Genomic DNA, 22,243 nt, shown 5'->3' with positions numbered 1-22,243 from the left:
TAGCCCAAAACCTACTACATACACTTCCTATGATCCTACTACCCATTTACATCCTCAAGCAAGGCAAACTTTTCTTTAGATTTCGTTTGTTTGCGATAGAAATGCCAAACCGGGGTATTTATGTACCCCAGTTGACATTTGTGAGTGTTTGTTTGAGACATAAAAAAGTAATGATTATTAGAGTAAAATTATATTTTCTGATAGTTTTGTACTCTGAGAAGAGAGCATTACTGTACTTATTTTTTGGATACAATTTTGTATTCTTTTGATAATTAACATTTTGACCAAAGTTAATGCATTGGTGTATAAGATAGTTGGAGCATTTAATGACAGGCCCACACTTTTGCACTGATTTCAAAAAAACAAGATGAATGCAAAAATGGTTTAAAATGTGAACCGTGTTTGCATTCATGAACCGAAAAAATGGGTAAATATGTAATGTACATATTTGCATTTGCATTGCAACCAAATGCAGCCTTAGTGACAAACATACCCTTGTCTTCCCACTTAATGATCCTACTGTACCTATTTCACTCCCAAGGATAGATGCTGAGTTTGTTCGCTATTCAAGACAAAAAAAAACACATGGGCAGAATCGTGTTTCAATGCATGCATGGTCCAACCAAGACGAACCTACCTATTCCTAGCTGCTCTCCAATCTCCACCATGCTTTCAAAGAGTTTGGCTTCAGTCCAAGCACCCTCAGTCAAGGCACCATTTGTGCAATTGGAGGGCGCGCGTCCTCCAATTCGTGTAAATAGTTGAAACATTCGAGGGATGCTTCACGCCTAGACCTGTTCATGGCCGGGTTGGGCTCGGGCTGGGCTTTTGCTCTTCACTAACAGAAATTTTTCATGCCTGAGCCTGAGCCCGAGCCCAGCCTGAGCCCAGCCTGACCAATGGGCTTACAACTTGGGCCCAAGCCTATCTCTCATAAAAAGCCCAAAGCCCGACTTAAAGATGAAGATGATTAAGGGCAAACTTAACCAGAGAGGGAGAGAGGGAGAGAGAGAGAGGGAGAGAGAGAGAGAGAGAGAGACGACCTAGTTAACTGGTGGCATCAGTGCCTGAGTTTGCCTCTAAGAGTGAGAATGGTGCCTGAGTTCGCCGGTTCCTGGGAGTCTGAGAGTGAGAATGAAAACTGAGAAAGTGAGAAGATAGAAGATGAAAACAGTGCCAATCGGAGAGAGAGAGAGCTAACCGCCGGAGAGAGAGAACCTAGTTGTGGTGGAATTGGTCATCGGTAACTGAGTTTGCAAAGTGAAAACAGTGCACTTGGGTTCGCTGGTTCTGAGAGTTTGAGAGTGAGAAACTAAGAATGAGAATAAAAGTGAGAAGATAGAACATTGTTGAAAACAGGGAAATGGTAAAGGGTTAGGCGCTTTAGGAATTTAAGGTTTAAACTATATAAAAGTCAGGCCAGGATTTTTTGACAAATCCCGAGCCTGGCCCGAAAAAAATTGAATGGGGCTTTTAGGCCCGAGGTCAAGCCTGTAGGCTAAAACTCATGTTCAAGACCGTCCCCGACCCATGAACAGGTCTATATCACGCCCTTAGTTAAGCAAAACCCATTTTTCGAGTACCCTCCTCTCCTCTCCCTTGAGTGTCACAAGGGAGTGACTCATTCTTTTCTCCCTCTCTCTCCCCCTATCCACCCAGCAGCAACTTAACATCCATTACCGTCGGCGACAAACAACCATCACTAACGGACAAATCAACATCAGGTATTGTCTTCTTTGCATCTCTTCTTTTTCCATGAAAACTAACCCTAATCATTTTGGATGGCAGGCATCATCACCGGATACCAGCATCCAACAACCATTACCGGCGATCGGAGGTCTCTTCTCCCTCTTTCTCCCCCCATCCACCCGACCGCAACTTAACAACCATTACCGCCGGCAATAAACTACCATCACCGGTGGTGGGATCAACCTAAGGTATTGTCTTCTTTGCTAAAGGTGCCTAGACTAAAGTCAAACTCCCAACTGCATTGACTTTGGGCCATTTTAATAACCTAAATCCTCCAAATATGGATATAGGACCAGATATCGAGTCAACCTGAGATTTGTAGCTAACGTAACAAACATGACTGACTACAACTCCACAACAGATGTCGATTTCTGACACCTTGTGAATCTCTTGCCAAAGGGAGCAAGCTTCACCATCATCTCAGACTCCTACCACAATGGCAACCATCGACAAGGAGAAAGAGCAAATCGGGCCTTCTGTTGCCAACGGCGCACCGCCAGCCCACCGCCCCAAGATCATCCCTCTAGACTCAATCCTGCAACACCTGACTTCACTCACCGACATCGACTTACTAGACATTGGCACCCACCTGTGCCAAGTCTTCGACGGTGATGCAAGCATCAAGTTCCGCCTACAAAAGCTTCAGAGCAGTGTAGTGGGGTCTCTGGACCCAAATGCAGGCATTCTTCTCAGTGGTTGCCAGGTGAACGAGACATCTACAGACATGAATCCGACTGACGACGAAGACATGGCATATGGAGCGTTTAGTAATGTTGTTCAGATGGTGTTGAAGGAGCACAAGACCAAACTTAGTAACAGAGAGCTGGTGACCATGGCAAGAGATGTTTTGAAGGAATAAGGCTTAAAGCAGCAACCTCGCTTCCTTTTCTCGGATAGCTCTAACCGGGATCCCAGTGCTTCTTCCGCCTTGGTGAACTTATCTGCTTCGGCGAGGAAGTTCTCCATAGGTGTTGGAGGGTTCAGTTCGATCTCCTAGTGCAAGTCAGGGTGGTGGACACCGTTCACTGTCGCGGTTAGCTGTACCGTCGGGTTGAGGTTGGGAATTTGGAGACGTTTCAGATTGAATCTTTTGATATACTCACGGAGTGTCTCATTTGGTTGCTACATGACGTTCAGTAGGTAGGTTGTAGATTTAGGAAACCTTTTACTAGTGGAGAAGTGAGTGATAAATAGATTGGTGAACTGATCCCAACTTTTTGTGGAACTAGGGGCCAATCCTAAGTACTACAACCGAGTTGTGTCTCGAAGAGTTGTTGGGAAATCCATGCACAAGCTTGCATCATTGGCCCCATACAAATGCTAAGGTCTAGAAACTGTCAACATGGTCCACAGGGTTAGTTGTTCCGTTGTAGGATTCGAGGCTGGGGGCCCTGAAGTCTTTAAGCCGCGGAGCTGTTAGTATCTTGGGGGCTAATGGCGAGGTACGAGATATTGGCTGCCCAGACAAGTTGCCAAGCTGGCTAGCTTCCTTGTTTTCATTTCTTTTGTCCACCTCACTCACAGACGGAGCAAGCTGACTCTTCTTTGAGGCATGATGGGTACATTTGCGATGCCTCCTTCTGGATCCCTCGGATGAACTAGCGACTTCAGTTCCAATAGGTGTAGTAGCTTGACTTTCCATTGGGGTATGGTTTAGGTTTTGGTTTGGAACCTGGTTAGGAACCTAACTAGGAACCCGATCAGGAGCTAGGTTAAGGTTCAGCTCGAAATTTTGACATTGTTGTAGCCACTACTACTGTGTTCACTGGTTCTGTTAGTGAGTCTATTGTTGTTGTTGTTATTGTTGTTGCTCCCCAATTAGGGTGGCAAACCTATCTTCACGAGCCCTCATTTGATTGCTCATCCCTCAGACACATTGCACCAAGTCATAGAACTAGTGCACATCAACTCCAGCAAGAGCCACGGAGGGCTTGACCACTGGAGGAGGCGCATTCATCTGAAGTGGTGGATAGGTCGGGTTTAGGGTAAGAGGGATGCCTGGTGGAGTCAAGATACGTTAATTTGTCCAATTGTCACTGAAGGAACTTATGGGATTAGTCCGAGTTGGTCGTGTCCTCCGGTGACCATATTGTTGTTATTGTGTTGGTTAATTGGTTGCTTGAAGAAGCCATGGATGTTGTTAAAAAGTGTTGAGTGGTGAGAACTTAGCCTTTTGTAGTGACTCCCACAGATGGCGCCAATTGATGGTGTGCGATCTGGTGCTCGCACTTGGCAGGTGACTCGGATGCCGAACTAGAATTTTCCTCTGTTGATGGCCGAGCTAGGTCTAGCCAAGTTGTATAGTTTTGCAAGAGAGAGAGTTAGAGTGCCTAAGTTGCTTTTACCTAGGGTGGGCACTCCTATGCTTAAATTAGCGAAGAGTTCTTTGAGATGCTTAAAAGATTAGAGAGTGCGGGAGCTTAATTGTGCATACCTTCTCTGAGTGGAATTGTGGTTTTATATAGGTGTGAGTGATTAGAGACCTTCTGTAACGGGTCCCAGATTCTCATAGAATCGTTTTCATTAAGTTGGGAGAGAGTAATGACGTCGGTTATGTAATCTATGCAAAGGGCTAAAGTCTGTCCGATTGACTCTGACACGCATGATGCAGGTAGGCCGACCTAATGGTCAACTCATTAATATTCCAGAGAACTCGATTTGTCAACGAATCTATGTGATAAGTTAGCGAGCATGCATTGTAGGTCACCGATAGTACCTTTGTTGGCTCGGTCAGTCCCTGAGGTAGGTCGCTCCTTGCTCGGAGGTCCTTTAGGTCGGCCAAACCAAGGTACCTTAGGTCAACCCTATCGAGGTGCTACAAGCCGATTTGCCGAGGTGATCTACTTGCTCAACACCGAGATATCACTTGGAAGCCACGTATCGTGATATAATTTGGAAGCCTCATCACTTCTAAATCTTAAATTCTTGATATGTGTAAGTTTTTTCTTTGTAAACATTGACAAGTAATGCGATATGCGGTTGAAGTTACCAAATGTTCTTCATCCATTGGAAGAGAGGCAGATCCATTCACCATTCACCATTTCTATTGCACGATACATTCTTTTTTTTTCCCTTTTGAAAAAAATTGCAGGATCCATTGACCATTCAGTGCTGCTGGGACCCAATAAAAAAATGATTGATTTGTTGGGATGACTTATCATGGATCACGGATATCTATACTAATCACTGTTATTTATAAATTATCTTTATTTGATTGCTTTGGTTGTTTTTAATTTATATATTTGTCGCTATTTTCATGTGAGCTGGTTGATGTTGATTGAACTCTCAATGCTATCCAACGTATTTAATCATTTTTTTGTTGGTTACTTTCTTTTTTGTTCTTTAATAATTAATATAATTCAGTTGATAAAAATTATTCTGTGCCTTTTCTGTAGTAATTTAATTCAACGAATTCAATTTGGTAGCAATGGATTTATTGAACGAATCTAGATTAACTATTCTATTAAAATAATTAATAGAGTTCAAATGGCTTAAAAAAGATAATGATGCTTCTTTCTTAAAATTTGAGGATTGATATTTCCCTTGTACTAAAAAAAGGGGTAAATTGCATATTATCAATGTATACTTTAGGAATAGTTTCATGAACTTTCGTTTACGACAAGAGCCCTTGGACTTTCAGAATTTAGCACTTTGTCCCCTTTTCTATTGATTGAATTGATGAAATAATTAATTTATTAAAATGCGCTTTTAAGTTTTGTATATGTGAAAGGATGACATTTTGAAATGATAAAAATGGACAAGGCAAAGCAAGTTATTTCTTTATGCATAGCCGACTTTGTCCAATAAATTAAGGGTGGTTTTGGGATTTAGAAATATTAAACAATCACATATCATTATTGAAATAGAAATCTATTTTTATGCAAATATATAGAGTGTAAAACCTTGTATTTTGTATGCAAATATATCGACTTTGTTTCATGTGGATAAGTTGAGATTTCCACAAAAAATTGGTTCTGATGTACATTGAAAACATCTCTCCATGAATATAAACATCCAATTACAAAGATGTTATCATATGCCACTGTGAGGGCAGTGTGGTGGGTGTGAGGACCAAATTTTGTGAGGAGGAAAGTCCAGTTCTATATGGACATATTAGCTATTGAAACGAATATACTGACAAATATCAGGTTCCGCTATATCAGAAGGCAGGCTTTTATTAAGAAGAAGAAGAAAATTCTAGAGCCCCATACCTTGAAACAGTAAAAGAAAACTGAAAAAAGTAGTACTAATTAATTAAATAAGGAACTTATAATTGATCATCAAAGCATTCAAAATATACATTGACGTGAAGCAAAAGCATGGAGCCAAAGTGATTTGTTGAAAGCTCTATAAAGTTTTTGAGAACATTATAATTGAGATAGATCAAAAGGCCATCTTCGGTTGTATGAGGCATGCATCCCATTCCTATATATGCCGCCATAGCCCATATGTGTGGGTTTCTTGAGGGTCAACCCCCCAATCAAACCTACTGTTAAGTGTGATTGTACAATCACCAATATATGAAGAGTTGGAATCTAAGAGTGGCCAAACCTGCAATTGTTCCATTTTTAAACATATATTCTTCCTTTTTTTAATGATCTATAACCTGCTGCTAAGAGTGGCCAAACCTACTGTTACCATTATGGGTGCAAGTTGAACGGGTTCGGGTTGTGCTTTTCTCAAAATTTAAATGGATCCAATCAAAAGCCCGAACCTAAAACAGTATAAAATGAAGAAAGAAACAAGGAAAGAAAAATTGATTCAAAAGAGCTTACTTTCACTCGGACATTTCCACACATGTTGCTTCGTTCAAATCAATTACATAAGAGGCGGCAATTTTTTCCATCCCCGATGGGGACTAGACTTCTCCAACCCGATGGGGTCAGGGATTGGGATTGAGGTCCTTGCCCCACCTCGACCCTTATTATATATATATATATATATTAAATGTAATTTATAGTAAATATATATTATTTATATATATCAAAATATATTTAAAACATTATTTATAATTTACAATTTTTATTTACTTAAGTAAATTTCTTTTTCAAAAAAATATTATTATCTAAAAAAATTTCGGGGATTCGGGTTCTCGCAAGGAACCCATCCCCATCGAAGATCAGGGATGGAGGACAAATTTTATCTCAGCAAGGATCAAGAACAGAAATGGGATTAATTTCAGAATCGGGGGCAGGGACGGGGAATATGATCCCCACACCGTTGCCATTCTTAAACTACAAAATCCCCACATGGATGAGTGGTCTTAATCAAGGTTCTAAATATCGATATGCCCGATACACTGATAGGAGCATATCGGGCGATATCAATAGTATTTTTTTACTTTTTTTTATTTTTTTTTAAAACTAGTCCAGAGAGGCCAATTTAAGGCTCCTCCACACCCTGAACCAGTCAAAACTCTGATGCACCCTCTATAGGGACATATTAAGGAGCTCCAAAAACAATACATATCAGCCGATCCGGGCGAATACATGTTGTTACTTTGAACCTTTGTCTTAACTAAACTTAACTGAGAACAAAAATACAGAATTCTCATCACAATTGTAAGGGATGAAAACCACTATATGTATACGCATGTAGTATTAAAAGGGGATCCCCTCCCCTCCTCCAACGATGATCAATCAAGGTCTGGCCTAGTACTATTATTATTGCACGCTCACTAACAGGAAAAAAAAGGAAGCTGAGGTGTTTCATTCCCAAAATCCCCTCCCCTCCTGCTTTGCTGACTTTTAACTTAAATTCTAGATCTCATTCCCACCATAACTCTGCCATGTCTTTCCCTACATAATATGATATGAGATGTTCTCGATGTGGAACTGCAATGTTGCATGGGCAGAAGATCCGGACTACAATCTTTGCGGAAACAAATTTCGTGGGGAGCAAATTATTCAAACACATTGTTTAGTCACAAAATACGGCCCACTGGCACCATACGGAAGATCTCCCTTTGTGCACCTCCCATACCAAATGATTCGTAGCGGGCCTATATATGGTCCACTCCATGTAATGGGTAGACAATACGAATCGATTTTAAACAAACATTCGCCATATTCAAATGCAAATAAATATCGGAGAATTCCAGTTGATTGGTCATATATTTACTTATTTAAATATTTGCTATTCAACTGCTTATAACATACATTAAGGTGTATCTCATGATGAGATGAAAGAATGTGATATGAAGGATTGCCTCCCTTTTGATAAATTAAATACACCATTAGGCAAGGAACATTATGGCCCTGACCGGCTAACTAACAACCCAACCAATCAGAAATTTCAAAGAAAGTAAGTCCCCGTTTGGATTACAGCGACGGGACGGAAAAGAATTCCTGAGTTCCTCTAATTAATTGTTTACCCCAAAAAAATCCTCCATTAATTATTGAGCTCTGAAAAACAAGTAATGGCAGACTCCATGGATAACGAGGAGACCAGAGGCAGAGGGACTAGTCGTTCCATCATCCACTGAAACTGAACCATGGAATCTGCGCCCTTTCCCACTTCCACCCCTGCAATCCAATCACATCCTCTGCGTATTGTAACGTTAACATCAGCTTGTGTCTGTCTTACATGCAGACATCATTATCTGATTTCTTGCACCTCTCAGTCTCACCAAATGCCAAATTATAAACAAATAAATAATAGAAACATTATAGGGAGAGAGAAAAAGAGAGATAAGGTAGGTTGACCGTCGACACACGCACCATGCCACCATTGTCATAATGCTGTAGACCGTTCACCAAAATCCGGCACCCTCTGTGCATCCGGCAGTGGTAATATCTCGGATTCCAGCTGAGGCCGCACTATGTGGTTGCGACAGAGTGGACAATTTGAATGGGAGTAGAGCCACATGTCGATACAGGGTACATGAAATGAATGCATACACTGAGGCAATATCCGAACCTCCTCACCCTCCATGAATTCGCATAGGCACACCGCACACGTCCCGTCTTCCCTCACCTCTTTGGTATACCTTTGAGCCGGGATGATTTGTATCATACGACTCCCTACGCTATTAGTCGTCTCTTCTTGTTCTGCACGGAAAACCTCTCGTCGCCGTTCTGAGCCTGCTGAAGTAGTCTGCCGCTGATTGCACCAACCGACGGTAATGCAATGGTAAATTGTGAGCACGAGGATGGCCGATAGAATACCAACGATGGCAAGAGTAGCCGGAGAAAGATAAAAATCAATTTCTTGGGGTCGGGGACGGTTCTCATCCATCAGCTGGAAGACAGGAAACCGCCTTCAAAATACAGGCGAGGTTGGTGTTGAATTGCAAAGGGTTTGTGCTGTCTGCACTCTACACAAACAGAATTTGGAATAGGTGTATATGTGTATTATTTGGGAACTGGGGTCGATGAATTGGTGGGCCATGAGTACGCCACTTGAGGCTCAATTGCTTCTAGTTATTTAATATGCTCCACTCGATATATATAAAATTTCACAAGGCCTGCATGGATATATAGATCTGATGTGTATAAAATCAGTTTAATTTCTAAGGCGAAAGAAGCACCTAAATATAAATAAACATGGAAGTTACTTTATATAACTTGAGAGTAAGGACTACACCCACCATTATTATTTATTACAAGTATCTATCAGTCTCCATCCACCAAACTCCGGCAACCTGTTTAGGGTGGAAGCCGGCCGGAGGAAACAGTGATGGCAGTGCGACATAAAGGGAAATTGGCGTGAGAAAAGGGCCACATATCGATACAAGGCACATGAAATGACTGTTTGCACCCTGGCAAAACTCCCTGACCTCCTCCCCATCCTTAACTGACATAGGCACATAGCACATATGGAAACAGTTAATGGAAACATATGGGGATGAGTTGTAGCAGTTAAAGAAAGACTAAGAGCAATTTTAAAGAATGAAAGAATTTGTATTACTTGTATATGTCAACCAAGATGTTTTGGGTAAAGTATATATACACAAACGGATAAAATAATAATGGAAATCAAGGAGAGCAGTTGCCTATGTACAATATTTCCTAAATGGTTCTCTTCCTAATTTAGCTATTTCTAAACTTGAGTGAGAACCTCCACTAGTAACTGCTAAACTTAAGTGATAGCCTCCAATATTGGTAACTGCTAAACTTGAGTGAGAGACTCCATTGGTAATTTCTAAATTTGAGTAAGAGCCTCCATTGGTAACTATTAAACTTAAGTGAGAGCCTCCTTTGGTAACTTTGCATTATTGTAGAGTCACCATTTTTAGAGCTTTCCTTAATACCCTCAAGCGAAACTAGGCCGGAAGCACATGAAGCTTGGACTATAATTAAGAAGTCAAATCTAACTGGAGAAAGGTGTTTGGTAAATATATCAGCCAACTGATCATTAGTAGGAATATGTTGGACCTCCATGTTTTTGCGAAGAATATGGTCGCACAAAAAATGAAAATCCACTTCAATGTGCTTTGTTTGAGCATGAAAAATTGGGTGCGCAGCCAGATACGTAGCACCAATGTTATCACAGTAGAGAATAGGTGGAGAGGACTGATGAACACCCAAATCCCGTAAGAGAGACTGAAACCATAACACTTCAGTTATGGTATTAGCTAAGAAGTGAAACTCAGCTTCAGTTCTGGAACAAGCAATGGTGGACTGTTTCTTAGCGCTCTAGGAGATCAAGTGAGAACCAAGGAAAATACCATAGCCGCCAGTAGACCAACGGTCATCAAGGCAGCCTACCCAGTTAGCATCTAAAAATGCAACTAAAGATCCAGGAGAATTAGCAGCAAAGAGTATCCCAAAATCAATGGTACCTTTGAGATAACACACAATTCATTTCAATGTCGTCCAATGATCATCAATGGGAGTTTGAAGAAACTGGCATGCCTTGTTCACAGCAAATGCCACATCTGGCCGAGTCAGGGTGACATATTGTAAGGCACCAACAATGCTGCGATATTGAGTGGGGTCAGGTAGAGGCTCGCCCTAGAATTTTGACAACCTGGATGTAGGCACCATAGGTGTGGTCAAAGGTTTGGAAGCTGCAAGGTTGGTCTTCTATAGAAGATCTAGAATGTAGCGCCGTTGAGAGAGAAATAATCTGTTCTTGTCTCAATGAACCTCTACACCAAGAAAGTAATGAAGAGATCCAAGATCCTTAATAGAGAAACTTCGAGACAAATCAATAATAAGTTGAGAAACATGAGAAGCAGAAGATCCAGTAATAATAATATCATCAACATATATTAAAATATATAGAGAAATATTATTTTTGTTATAGATGAAGAGAGAAAGATCACATTGAGAGCCTCTGAAACCAAGATCATGTAATTGATTACTGAGTCAAGAAAACCAAGCACGAGGGGCTTGACGAAGACCATAAAGGGCTTTATTTAACTTGCAAACATAATCTGAACGTGTATGATCCTCAAAACCACGAGTTTGTTTCTCATATATATATATATATATATATATATATATATATATATATATATTCCTGAATAAAACCATTTAGAAAAACATTGTGAACATCCAACTATTTGATGTCCCATTTGTGTGACGTAGCCAGTGATAAGACCATAGTGGCCAGAAGCGAAACGACATCTCTAGCAACCAGTTTCAGAAACGAGATTTGCGTTGAACCAATCGGTTTGTCTAGAAAAACCAGTCCAACCTTGAGCCGTACGGTCCAAATCAAACGCTTAACCAAACTTCAACTTCAAATTCCTCAGCTGAGAACAGAAACTCATCCACGCCACACCGCGGCTGTGCACTGCACTCCTCGACTTCAGAACTGGGGGAGTGGTGTTCGGATTATGGTTGAGCTGGCTCCGGATGCCACGTGTCGCCTACGTGGCCTCCTTATCTCTTCAGCTATGTTAGCACCGCATCACCTTCGCGACCCACCTTATCTCTTCAGCCATGTCGGCACCGCTAGGGATTAGGTCTTATCTCGAAGATCTCAGCGGGTAACCTCATCCTGACAAGCCCAGAAGCCTCATCCGATCAGGACACGGATCATCGACTATAAAAAGGTACCTCTCGCTCAAGGTAAAGGATCCAAATTTTGACTCCCATACTGTGATTCTGCTCGAACCAACATCGTTCTCCAACTGCTCGGCCCAACCGCCCACTACTTTCTACTGACTTGAGCGTTGGAGTATCTACCTGTGGATAACTCATCGAGCCTTTAACCTTTTCTTGGTTTCAGATCTCATTGCATGGCTTCATCCTTCCATCTTGGCTCCGCCTAGTTGGCAATGATTATCTGACTATGACCTCGATTCGTGCACTACCTCGAATCGAGTAGCATCAATTTCTACTTGAAATGCTACGACATCAGCACCACCTATGCATTTTGAGTTTAATGGTAAATTTTCTATTTGGTTAAGACTATTTTGAGTGAAAACAGTCATGAAATGTTTCTACTTGAAAGATAAATTAGGGAATGTTTCAAGAAAAATCAGTATGATGTTTGTTGTTTTGGGAGGTAAAGTCTTAAGACTCTACACTCTCATGTGGTGATGACATGGTGCTGAGATGAATGAAAACACATATTTCTCACAAAAACAAAATTCAAGTGCAAACCGTGGTATTTGTGTTTTAGATATAAATGATATTTCAGCTGAAAACAGTGGTGGACGAAACACCAATGGCACGGGACAACCTTTGGTTGTGTTTGATACCATTGGCGTTTCCTCATAAAACGCTTGGGGTTGATCAGTAGAAAATGATGTTAAAATATGTTTTGTTATGTTAGATAATCAGAAATGTTTTGAATTGATCAATGCAAATTACTTCTGTTACTTAAACATCAATTTGATGTTTTAACTCTAAACATCGATGGTCAGAAATGTTACTTTTGTTAAACAAGCCTGCCGAGAAACTCCAAACTTAGCTAGTAAACACACAGCCCATTACACAAATGTGGAGCAGGTTGCCAAAGGCAAGCAATAAAGGATCTCAAACCCAAGCCCAACATAAATTTATGGATCCGCTTGGGAGGGTTGAGTTGAAGATTCAGGTAAGCTGGAATAGATGATTTGAAGCAATTCAGATTTCCTACCCACAAGAATCTTACTCACACCTACCCACATGACACTACATCTGTAATATTGAGAATCTCCCCATGAATAGTAACATACAAATATAGGAGATGTTCTTAATGTACAGCTATAATGAGGCATGGGTAAGAGGAGACAGGATCTGCTCCTCACACAGAGCGCCTCACACCCACTTCACACACACATCTTACCATGCATTGGGAACATCTTCCATATTTATTAGTTATTATTCATGGGAGATGTTCCCAATGCATGGTGGATGTTCCTGTGAAGCACTCATTTGTGAGGAGTAGATCCCATTCCGGGTAAGAGATCCAAACTGGATTTGAATCACTCTGGATAAACCATCTAAAGAGGTTAAAGTAGACAGCCTTTCAAACGACTAACTGACAATGGATTATGGATCTCCAGAATTTCATTAAACGTAACTTGTAACACTCCGGATCTCCTACCCACACATTTTCTATATCCTTACTCATGAGATACTGCTGCCATGTATTGGGAATATCTTTCCATGAGTGGCAAGGGAGATATTCCCAATGTGCACCTGAAGTGTCTGTTGGTAGAAATGTTGGAAGAATTTGTGGGTAAGAGATCCAAGCTCAACATATAAGCTGTCCATGTGGAGCCCCCCTTGAAAAGGTTGGACTGGCTGGCTCAGGCTTCTGGTGGCATAAACCCAAGCTCAACATGATCCAAGAATAGGCAAGATATTTCAAACTGAAGTAACTCAAATCCTAGAACCCAACCCACTCTGTGCAAAAGGAATAGGTAGAAAAGTGCCCAACTTGAGTTGGCTCCCACCCATATTGCAGCCTATACTATGTGACATAACCAATTATCAATCACAATAGAAGTGGCTTAACTGAATGGCTTATTGCTTAATGTCTTAAGGAGGTTGTGAACTATTGGGTTGATTACTATATCTTCAAATATTTTGATTATTTAATTATTTAATTTATTACCAATAAGTCGGTCATTCAATTCAACCGCTTGTGATTTATTATCAAATGTAGTCAGGTCAATACAGCAACCATCCCAAAATGTTAATGAACATTTCATGTTATATGGCATGAATAATTAAGGGTCTGTTTGGTTTGTAGTCAGAATCAGAATTGAAATCAGAATGGTCTACTCCCATACTCTGTTTGGTTTAGATAAGAATTGAAATGGAATTAGAATAATCTGGAATGGGATTTTATTCTCAAGGGAGAGGGAGGGAGAATGGCCATTCTCTCAATGGGAAACAATTTCACCAAGAATGGGAATAAGATTTCGATTCTGCTCAACCAAATTATTAGAATTGGAATGGCCTTCGATTCCAATTCCAAACCCTTATTCCTGCAAACTAGATGAGACCTAAATAATCCATCTAAATATTATGCATGAATTATGAGACATATCAATAGTCAAGGTCAAGAATGATAATTCATGGCTTGTGAATAGGCACCCTAGAATTTTTTTTTTTCTGCAGGAGTAATGGAGCAATTGAGCAACTAACGGGCATGGGCACAAGATATTACATGTTTAGATAAAACATAGACACCACCATTACGCAATTTTTTTTTTTTTTCTGATTCCACAATAACAATGCAGGATCAACAAGGTGAATCAATGGAGTCGAGTAATGGAAGCTTAACAAGTTGTGCATTAAGGGTCCCTTACCAACTTCTTTGCCAATGCACCTTGCTGCATTATATGCTGGGTCTAATACATCATACAGTTTGCTATCCTTGGGCCCGTACGATAGACCCAAAACATGTCAACACCACTCAGAGTGGATATTGGACAAGTGTAGGGACCCTGTGAACGTTTCACGGAATTGGTTCAGGAATGCTTCGGCTCGTTTATCGGCCCGCAGGTTTTCAATCGTCAATATGTGATGCCATCAAGGATGGCATTCGCGTACATATCTCAATCAAACACTTCCCTCAAACCATTAATTAACCCTAAATTGGGTACCTTATAGTATATTTTACTAACCTCGTCTTTCAAATATCTAGTATTCTACCATAATTAATAGTGTCCAATATGAGATTTTGTTTACATCTATTTTTTCTATAAGCTTCACTTTACCCCCAACCTACAACAATCCGTTGTTACTGTTCCCAAATTTTCCACCAGTAAACAAACCATCATAATTCCACAGACACATTCATACCCATTTTGCTTGCTATTTCATAAAAAAAATAAGAAAAACAAAATAATCAATAAAAAAATGGTTTCACCGCCTGCATTTGATGCAAATAATAAAAAAAAAAGACAAAACTTCTAAACCAATATTCTTCATGTATCGAACAAATTAAAGTGTTGATTACAAGCATGCTTTTCTCTCTTTTTTCTTTAATGGAAACAACGGATGGGTTATTCTTTATCTTTGTGAACGCAAAGACCTAAAAGATCAGTGTCAAAGGAGCTCGCTTCTGACCGGAGCGAGCTTGAACGGCAGTCGGAGGTGAAGAAAACGATCGGAGTGAGATCAAATGGCAATCGGAGGTGAAGAAGACAATTAGAGTCCTGATCCCGTTCACAAAGAGTTTTTATCAAAATTTGGAGTTGAAAAATGGTTCAATTGTTTCTTTTTTTTTTCAATTAGGTGGTGACGTGTACTTGTTTCTAATGGGTAGGATTAATGTGTGAGACCCACTAGTAAGTACAACATCAAGATTTTTGAAATTTTTATTTGGTCTCAATCGAAAACATCAACGTCGTTGCAAATGTCATTTGTTTTTGCCTACAATTGGCCTTTTCACCAAAGTCTAGGGACAAAAATGACCTTTTCTTATTCTTTGGGGTCAAAATTGGCCTTTTTGCAAAGTCTATATGGGTTATTAGAGCCAAATCCTATCTTTTTACGTTGTTTTCATATCATTCTTAGGCCTTTAAACATCTTGTGCCCTGGTTCAGGGGTTGTTAGAGCCAAAAAAAACAAAAAAAAAATTCTATTTTTTTACATTGTTTCATGCTATATCATGTATATATGGCTTTCATTTGGTTATTGAATGAAGTTGTTAGGTAGTTCACATTCCATGTGATCCCACCAATTGAAATGGGAGAGGAGTGCCTAATCCCTTTCTTCTCTCATCCAAGTCTTACCTAGACTGATTCAACGGATGCTTTGGGTTTGAAATCACCTTTGGACTAAAATGATTTCATGCTTAATCCATAGAGGACCCACTACCTCCATTTCCTTTGAATGATAGGTTGTAATTCCAAATCAGCCCAAATGAGCAATTTCCCGACGCTCACACCCCTCCCTTCAGAATCAGAATTAGAATCGTTTCGATTCTAATTCTAATTCCAAATCAGCCCAAATGAGCAATTCCAACTGTGAACAAAACGGGCCCTGAGAACCCATAAATATCAGGCTGCTTGTTCGAATCCCCCTTATGCATGACTATTAAATCATCTTTAAACAACCAGGGCCCCCCATCCCAAACCCGATCTCGATCATAAACTGCTAGGAAATTTAAAAATGTATGAGTTATGTGTAAAATCAGAGATTGCTGATTGGTCAATCCAGCCTTGGAAAGCATATCTTTCAGGCCCGATATCTTGACGGTGCGGTCAGTGAGAACTGTGAAAATAAGACTTCGTCACCACTCCTCACTTGGCAGAATATCATCTTGATCGGCAGTACTCGGGAGTCGGGAGCCGGGAGCAACAACTTGGACAAAATCCCGAATGATTTCATCATCTGCCATAACTAGATTCAGTAGAAGACAGAGTGTGTAAAAGGAACATAGACGGGAAAGGAACCTGCAAAACAGCAAAAGACCAGTACCAAAACTCCGGGAAACCTGTGCGAAGATAGGAGGGAACAACTGTGTGGCCAAAGGTTTTCAATTGCAAAAAAAAAAGAAAAACAAAAACGTGCAAATCAGATTAGTATTGTAGAAAATACGAGTTGCATCCTATGGCAAGTCTGGAAAACCTGCAGCAGAAAGCCAGCATGTTCAATGTTACACGTAAAGTGAAAGGTACAAATTTCATGCCACATTTTCTCACTTCTGTGCTTTATTTCATGCGGAGATATTCCCAATGCAAGGCTCTATCATGGGTGTTCGAACAGACTTTGCACTGACTGAATCCGATTTCAAATCCTTGTTTAGGCTAAGTTTGAAAGGAGTGCAAATTCAATATGTACATAGATATATAAAATTATACAAAATACAGGATTTTGCATTCTACATATTTTTATTTGTACTTCCAAATGGAGCCAAGTACAATGAGAACCTCCTTGGTCAACAATTCAAAGTTAAGACTACAGTTACTTAGATTCAACCAAACAAAAAGCAAAAGAATTAAAAAAAAAAGTCACCACATGACAGATCTTACAAAACATGTAACAATAAAAAAAAAATGACCAACTCATGGCTCAGGTTATCCATTGTTTATTTGCAGGTCTAGGTGCTATTTTTTTATAGTTTTTATTTCCATTCTCCTAGAACAGAGACCCGGTTCAGTTCAATTAGCAAGAAATTCCTAACCTTGGTTATTACACATTTACACTCGCGCAACATTTTTTTCTACATTTTACTCAATCATTTACTTCTTTGATCAAACTATTCCTGTTGACATAATTATCCAAAAAAAAAAAAATCCTGTTGACATCTTATGGAAGTAGATTATCTTAGATACTTCCCATAGTTTAGCAAGATGCTTCGTCATGAACTAAAAAGAAATTAGTCTTGAGTTTTGGTTCAATATTTCAGAATAATGGTGGTGGCATTGTAATCTGCATTTTCTCTTCCAGTCCCCATAAATGGGAAATACATTATTGCATTTCGTCACTGAATTCCTTCAATTAATGTCTCTGTATACCCATGATTGCACACTGCATCTTGAATTACTTAAGATTCTTAAAGATACATTATTGCATTTTGTCACTGAATTCGTTCAGTTAATGTCTCTGTATACCCATGATTACACACTGCATCTTGAATTACTTCTGATTCTTAACAGATACAATAGCAAGTCTATGAGGAATGCAATGTGTGAAGAGTCTGCAGGTACACCAATTTCTGAATAATGTATTTGTATCCCTTCCAGTTGTTGCAGCTAATATATGCATTTTCTTAATCGCAACCTGCCTGTTTTGATGGCTTTTCATTCTTTGAGAAAAAACGACAAATTTGGTGAAATGTTATGCGTGAAGATTCTGTTAGTACACAGATATGCACAAAAAAAGGCTAAATAAATTAGAGTAGGGGATGCCTCAATAGAATTTCACTCATGCAGAATGGAAGATATACAAAGCAGCCTCAGAATTGACGGCGATCCTTGGGTTTCATGAATAATTGGCAAAATGGATGACAGCTTTTCATAAGAGTGATGATAGAAAAGTATTTTGGGCGACTAAATTCCTGTAAATAATACCAGCAACAGAAGCCAAGGTAATTTGACCATTGGATCTCTCCTTGCCAGATGAAATGCCTTCTTGGTGAGCTGTTAGCTGCTATGATTTGTGATTTTATAACTTCTGAATAACTCTGAGCTTTGCACTTCTGCTCCTCCGATTCAATCTCTCCTCCATTTCGGAAGGTGTCAATGGTCTCTTTGTCAGTATAGTCCCATTTTTTCCCTTAATTATCTGTTTAATCCATGCTTCTTCATTTTCATTACCATTCCTCTGTGTACCTTCGTATCTCTTGTCCCTATCCTCATCCTCCCTATTGATTATATCAAGAAAAGTCTGTTTGACTATCCTGTCCTCCAAGCTATGAAAAGAGATGACCGCAAGCCTGCCTCCAGAAGAAAGGCAGTCAAAACAAGCATTAAGTGCATCTTTCAGTGTCTGGAGTTCATCATTAACTGCTATCCTCAAAGCTTGAAAGACCCGTGTGGCTGTCTTTATCCAACCCTGTCTACCTGCAATTCATCAGAAATTCATTTGGGGGAGTGTTCAGAAATACAGAGCGGTTAATTATCACTTTATATTCTGGTCGTATAAGAGTAGGGGATTCAGTAAATGCAGAAATTCAAGCAGTGTTACAAGGAGCTGAATTTGCCAAGGAACTGAATTATGAACAGCTTTTAACCAAAGGTGATTCCAAGCTGGTGATCCAGTGGTTAAAAGAACCAGAAACAGCTGCCTGGTCCTATAAGGGGGCTTTACGAAGATTCAAATGGTTAACTACAAACATGTCAGTCCAATTCCAATGGGAAAGAAGATCAGCAAATGGGTTAGCAGACTCACTAGCTAAACAAGGGTTGCATAGGAATCGGATGTTTTGGGCTAAACTGTAATTCTTTGTTTTAATCTGAGGCTGCATCTCGTGCCTCACTTTGGGAACTTTCTTTGTGCATCTTTTATGCTCCTAATCTTTTAATAAAATCATTCATTAATCATAAAAAAAAAGGAAACGAGACCAGACCACCCAGTTGAACCAACCTAACTGCTTTAGGTCTTTCCAGTTCTCAAATAGGAATCACCCTTTGGTCAAATGAGGGTCGAACCACAGTTAAGCCTCAAACCATTCAACCTATTTAAGCTGCTGCAACTACCAGGAAGACCAGGAAGGGTTGTAGTTTTTATTTTTATTTTTTTGGTTTCATGGGGCTACAATGGGGGGTAGCCCATCCCCTGTGGCCCCGCCCTTAACCCCCCAACCCTGGTGGCAGTGGGATTTGATCCCAGGAAGGGTTGTAATTTTAAACACAAGTCGAATGACAAGAGCCCTAATCAATCCTAAACGTGTAAGACCCTAAAAAATACAAGAGACAGAAGCATGGGAGAGGCAGAGTAAGGGAGAAACAAACAGTTAGACCGAGTCTTCTAGCCCAGGGGGTGTTTTCCAACATGAATTGTCTATTATGTTGTGATTTCAAGAAAACTGGGCCCCACAAACTGTTTTGAATAGGGTAAATTACTTAAACCTCCCCTGAACTTTGACCTCTGAAAAACTTCCCTCCACATTTAGGGTAAACTATACTTATTGATCCCTTCCTTTACTTTGATGTTAGGAACCTAACCAATATGGATATTGCATTAAAGAAAATTACAAAAAATAATATAAAATTACAAAGATAAATAAAACAAAAAATAATGAAAATTAGTAGAAGGGAAGCTGGATTCTTGGTGATGGAGAAGACAAGAAGAGTCCTGTGACTGGTTCAGTAGTAGAAACCAGTGAAGAATCAGAGGAAAGAGATGGAAGAGGGTGTGTTACTGTTCATAATCAGAACATTTCAATTTATAATAAAGACAATAATTACATTTATGTCCCTATATGGGCACCCAAAATACAAATAAAATGAAATGGCAACAATAACCCTAAGCCAAATACATATTCTCAACACTCCCCCTCAAGCTGAGCATAGATATCTATCATGCCCAGCTTGCTTAGATTTCTGTCAAGTTTTGGCTTGTTGAGACCCTTAGTGAGGCAATCAGCAAGTTGGTCTTCTGACTTGACAAAAGGCACACATATTTCTCCATTGGCTGCCTTTTCTCTAATGAAGTGTCTGTCAAGCTCAATATGCTTTGTGTGATCACATTGAATAGGTTTATGAGCAATGCTTATAGCAGCTTGGTTATCACAGCATAGTTTCACTGGGCTTCAGCTTTGATCCCAATCTCCGATAACAAGTTTTCAACCATACTAGTTCTGATACACCATGAGCCATAGCTCTATATTCAACTTCAGTGCTAGATCAGGCAGCAACAAATTGTTTTTTTGCTTCTCCAAGACACAACATTACCTCCTACCAAGGTGCAATAACCGGAGGTGGATCTTCTATCATCCACAGAACCTACCCAATCAGCATCAGTATAAGCCTCAACCTTGAGATGTCCCTAGTTAGAGTACAACATTCCTTTTCTTGAACATCCCTTTATGTAGGCAAGAATCCTATTGACAACTAGCATATGTGAATAGGGTTGGCCATGAGCCAAGCTCTTCACTAGCTACTCGAGCTCAGCTCGTGAAAAGCTCGGCTCATGAGGCTCGCAAGCCGAGCTCAAATAGCTAAATAATAATAATAATAATATATATAATAAATTATAGAAAATAATATATATAATAAAAATATTATATATATAATATTTTTATTTTTATATATAATAATAACTAATTATTATAATTCTTAATTTTTTAAATACCAAATAAAATATACTATATATTTTATTTTTATAAAACATTTTTCTCAAGTCGAGCTTGAGCTCAAGGTTCTAGCTCGAATTGAGCTCGAGCATCGTAATACCTTGGCGAGCCAAGCTCGAATAGCTAACTATTCGGCTCAGCTTGGCTCGAATCCACCCCTATATGTGAAGTTCTGGGACTGTGCATATACTGGCTCACCATGCTTACAACATAGGATATATAAGGTCGAGTCAGGCACAGGTAAATAAGTCAACCAACAAGTCTATGGTAGACACCCTTGTTTAGAAGAATACCTCCATCATCAACACTTAGTTTATGATTGGAGTCAGTAGGAGTTTCAACTGGCTTGCACCCCAATTTCCTAACTTCATGAAGGAGATCAAGAGCATACTTCCTCTACGAGATGAATATACCTCCCTTTGACCTTGCCATTTTGATTCAAGAAAGTATTTTGAGATTCCCAAGATCTTTGATCTCAAATTCAAAAGCAAGAAATGACATTAGTTGGTTTATCCCAGAGTGATCATCTCCAATGACAACAATATCATCAACATACACTATCAAGAAGGTTACTAGGCCATTAACCCTTCTTATGAGCAAAGTATAGTTTGCTTGTGATTGTGTAAACCCAATTTTGAGAACAAATTTCCTGAATCTATCAAACCAAACTCTAGGGGACTGCTTAAGCCCATTAAGGGATTTTTTTAGACGGCAAACCTTCTCCTTACCATTAAGGAAGCTTACCCCTGGGGGTAGATCCATTAGGGAAGGTCTCCATTTAAGAAGGCATTTTCACATCCATTTGGTAAAGAGGCCATGAATAATGAGTAGCAAGAGACGTAGTGACTCAAATAGAATTCATTTTGGCTACAATAGGAAAGGTCTCTTGATAGTCAATCCCATATGTTTGGGTGCATCCTTTTGCCACCAACCTAACCTTTATCTTTCAATTGATCCATCAGCCCAAAGTTTAATAGTATACATCCACTTGTAGTCCACTGGGACTTTGCTTTCAGGAAGAGGAATGAGCTCCCAGGTGTGTTTTTTTAAGAGGGCTTCTATCTCTTGGTTAATAGTATCCTTCCAATGAGGTGACTGCACTACATCTAAAACATTGCGCGTAACAGAAACAAAGGAGATAGCAGAAATATAGGCATAATAGGAAAGTGAAAGAGAATCACAAGAAACATAGTGATGGGGTAGGCAGTGCATTTTCTTTTTCCTTTTCTAATTGCAATGGGAAGGTCAAGGTCAGATTGTGAGATATTAAGGCTCAATAACAATATGAATAGGAAGTTCATGGTTGCTTTCAGAATTACCTGGAGGCGGGTGATTAGATTGTTGTGGACATTCAGCC

General features: G+C 39.7%; 2 protein-coding genes and 1 pseudogene across 3 annotated transcripts in view; 1 reads left to right on the top strand and 2 right to left on the bottom strand.

The window, feature by feature from the left end:
* The first annotated feature begins 2,085 nt into the window (after positions 1-2,085).
* LOC104593997 (metacaspase-9 pseudogene) lies at positions 2,086-2,608 on the top strand (annotated as a pseudogene).
* A 5,873-nt stretch (positions 2,609-8,481) lies between these two features.
* Positions 8,482-8,985, bottom strand: LOC104593998 (RING-H2 finger protein ATL52-like). Its single transcript, XM_010254120.3, has one exon. It carries the CDS (start codon positions 8,983-8,985, stop codon positions 8,482-8,484), a length of 504 nt encoding a protein of 167 aa, XP_010252422.1.
* An 8,974-nt stretch (positions 8,986-17,959) lies between these two features.
* Positions 17,960-22,243, bottom strand: part of LOC104593820 (mraW methylase family protein) — a 59,717-nt gene continuing 55,433 nt past the window's right edge. For both annotated transcript variants that reach the window (XM_010253838.3, XM_010253839.3), the window contains one exon: positions 17,960-18,652. In XM_010253838.3, the coding sequence (XP_010252140.1) occupies positions 18,255-18,652 (398 nt within the window). In that variant the 3' untranslated portion in view covers positions 17,960-18,254. The remainder of the gene's footprint in view (positions 18,653-22,243) is intronic.

This window comes from Nelumbo nucifera, chromosome 5 (assembly GCF_055504915.1).
Source record: "Nelumbo nucifera cultivar China Antique chromosome 5, China Antique-T2T, whole genome shotgun sequence".
Lineage (NCBI taxonomy): Eukaryota > Viridiplantae > Streptophyta > Magnoliopsida > Proteales > Nelumbonaceae > Nelumbo > Nelumbo nucifera.
This window is presented reverse-complemented; position numbering and strand designations above follow the sequence as displayed.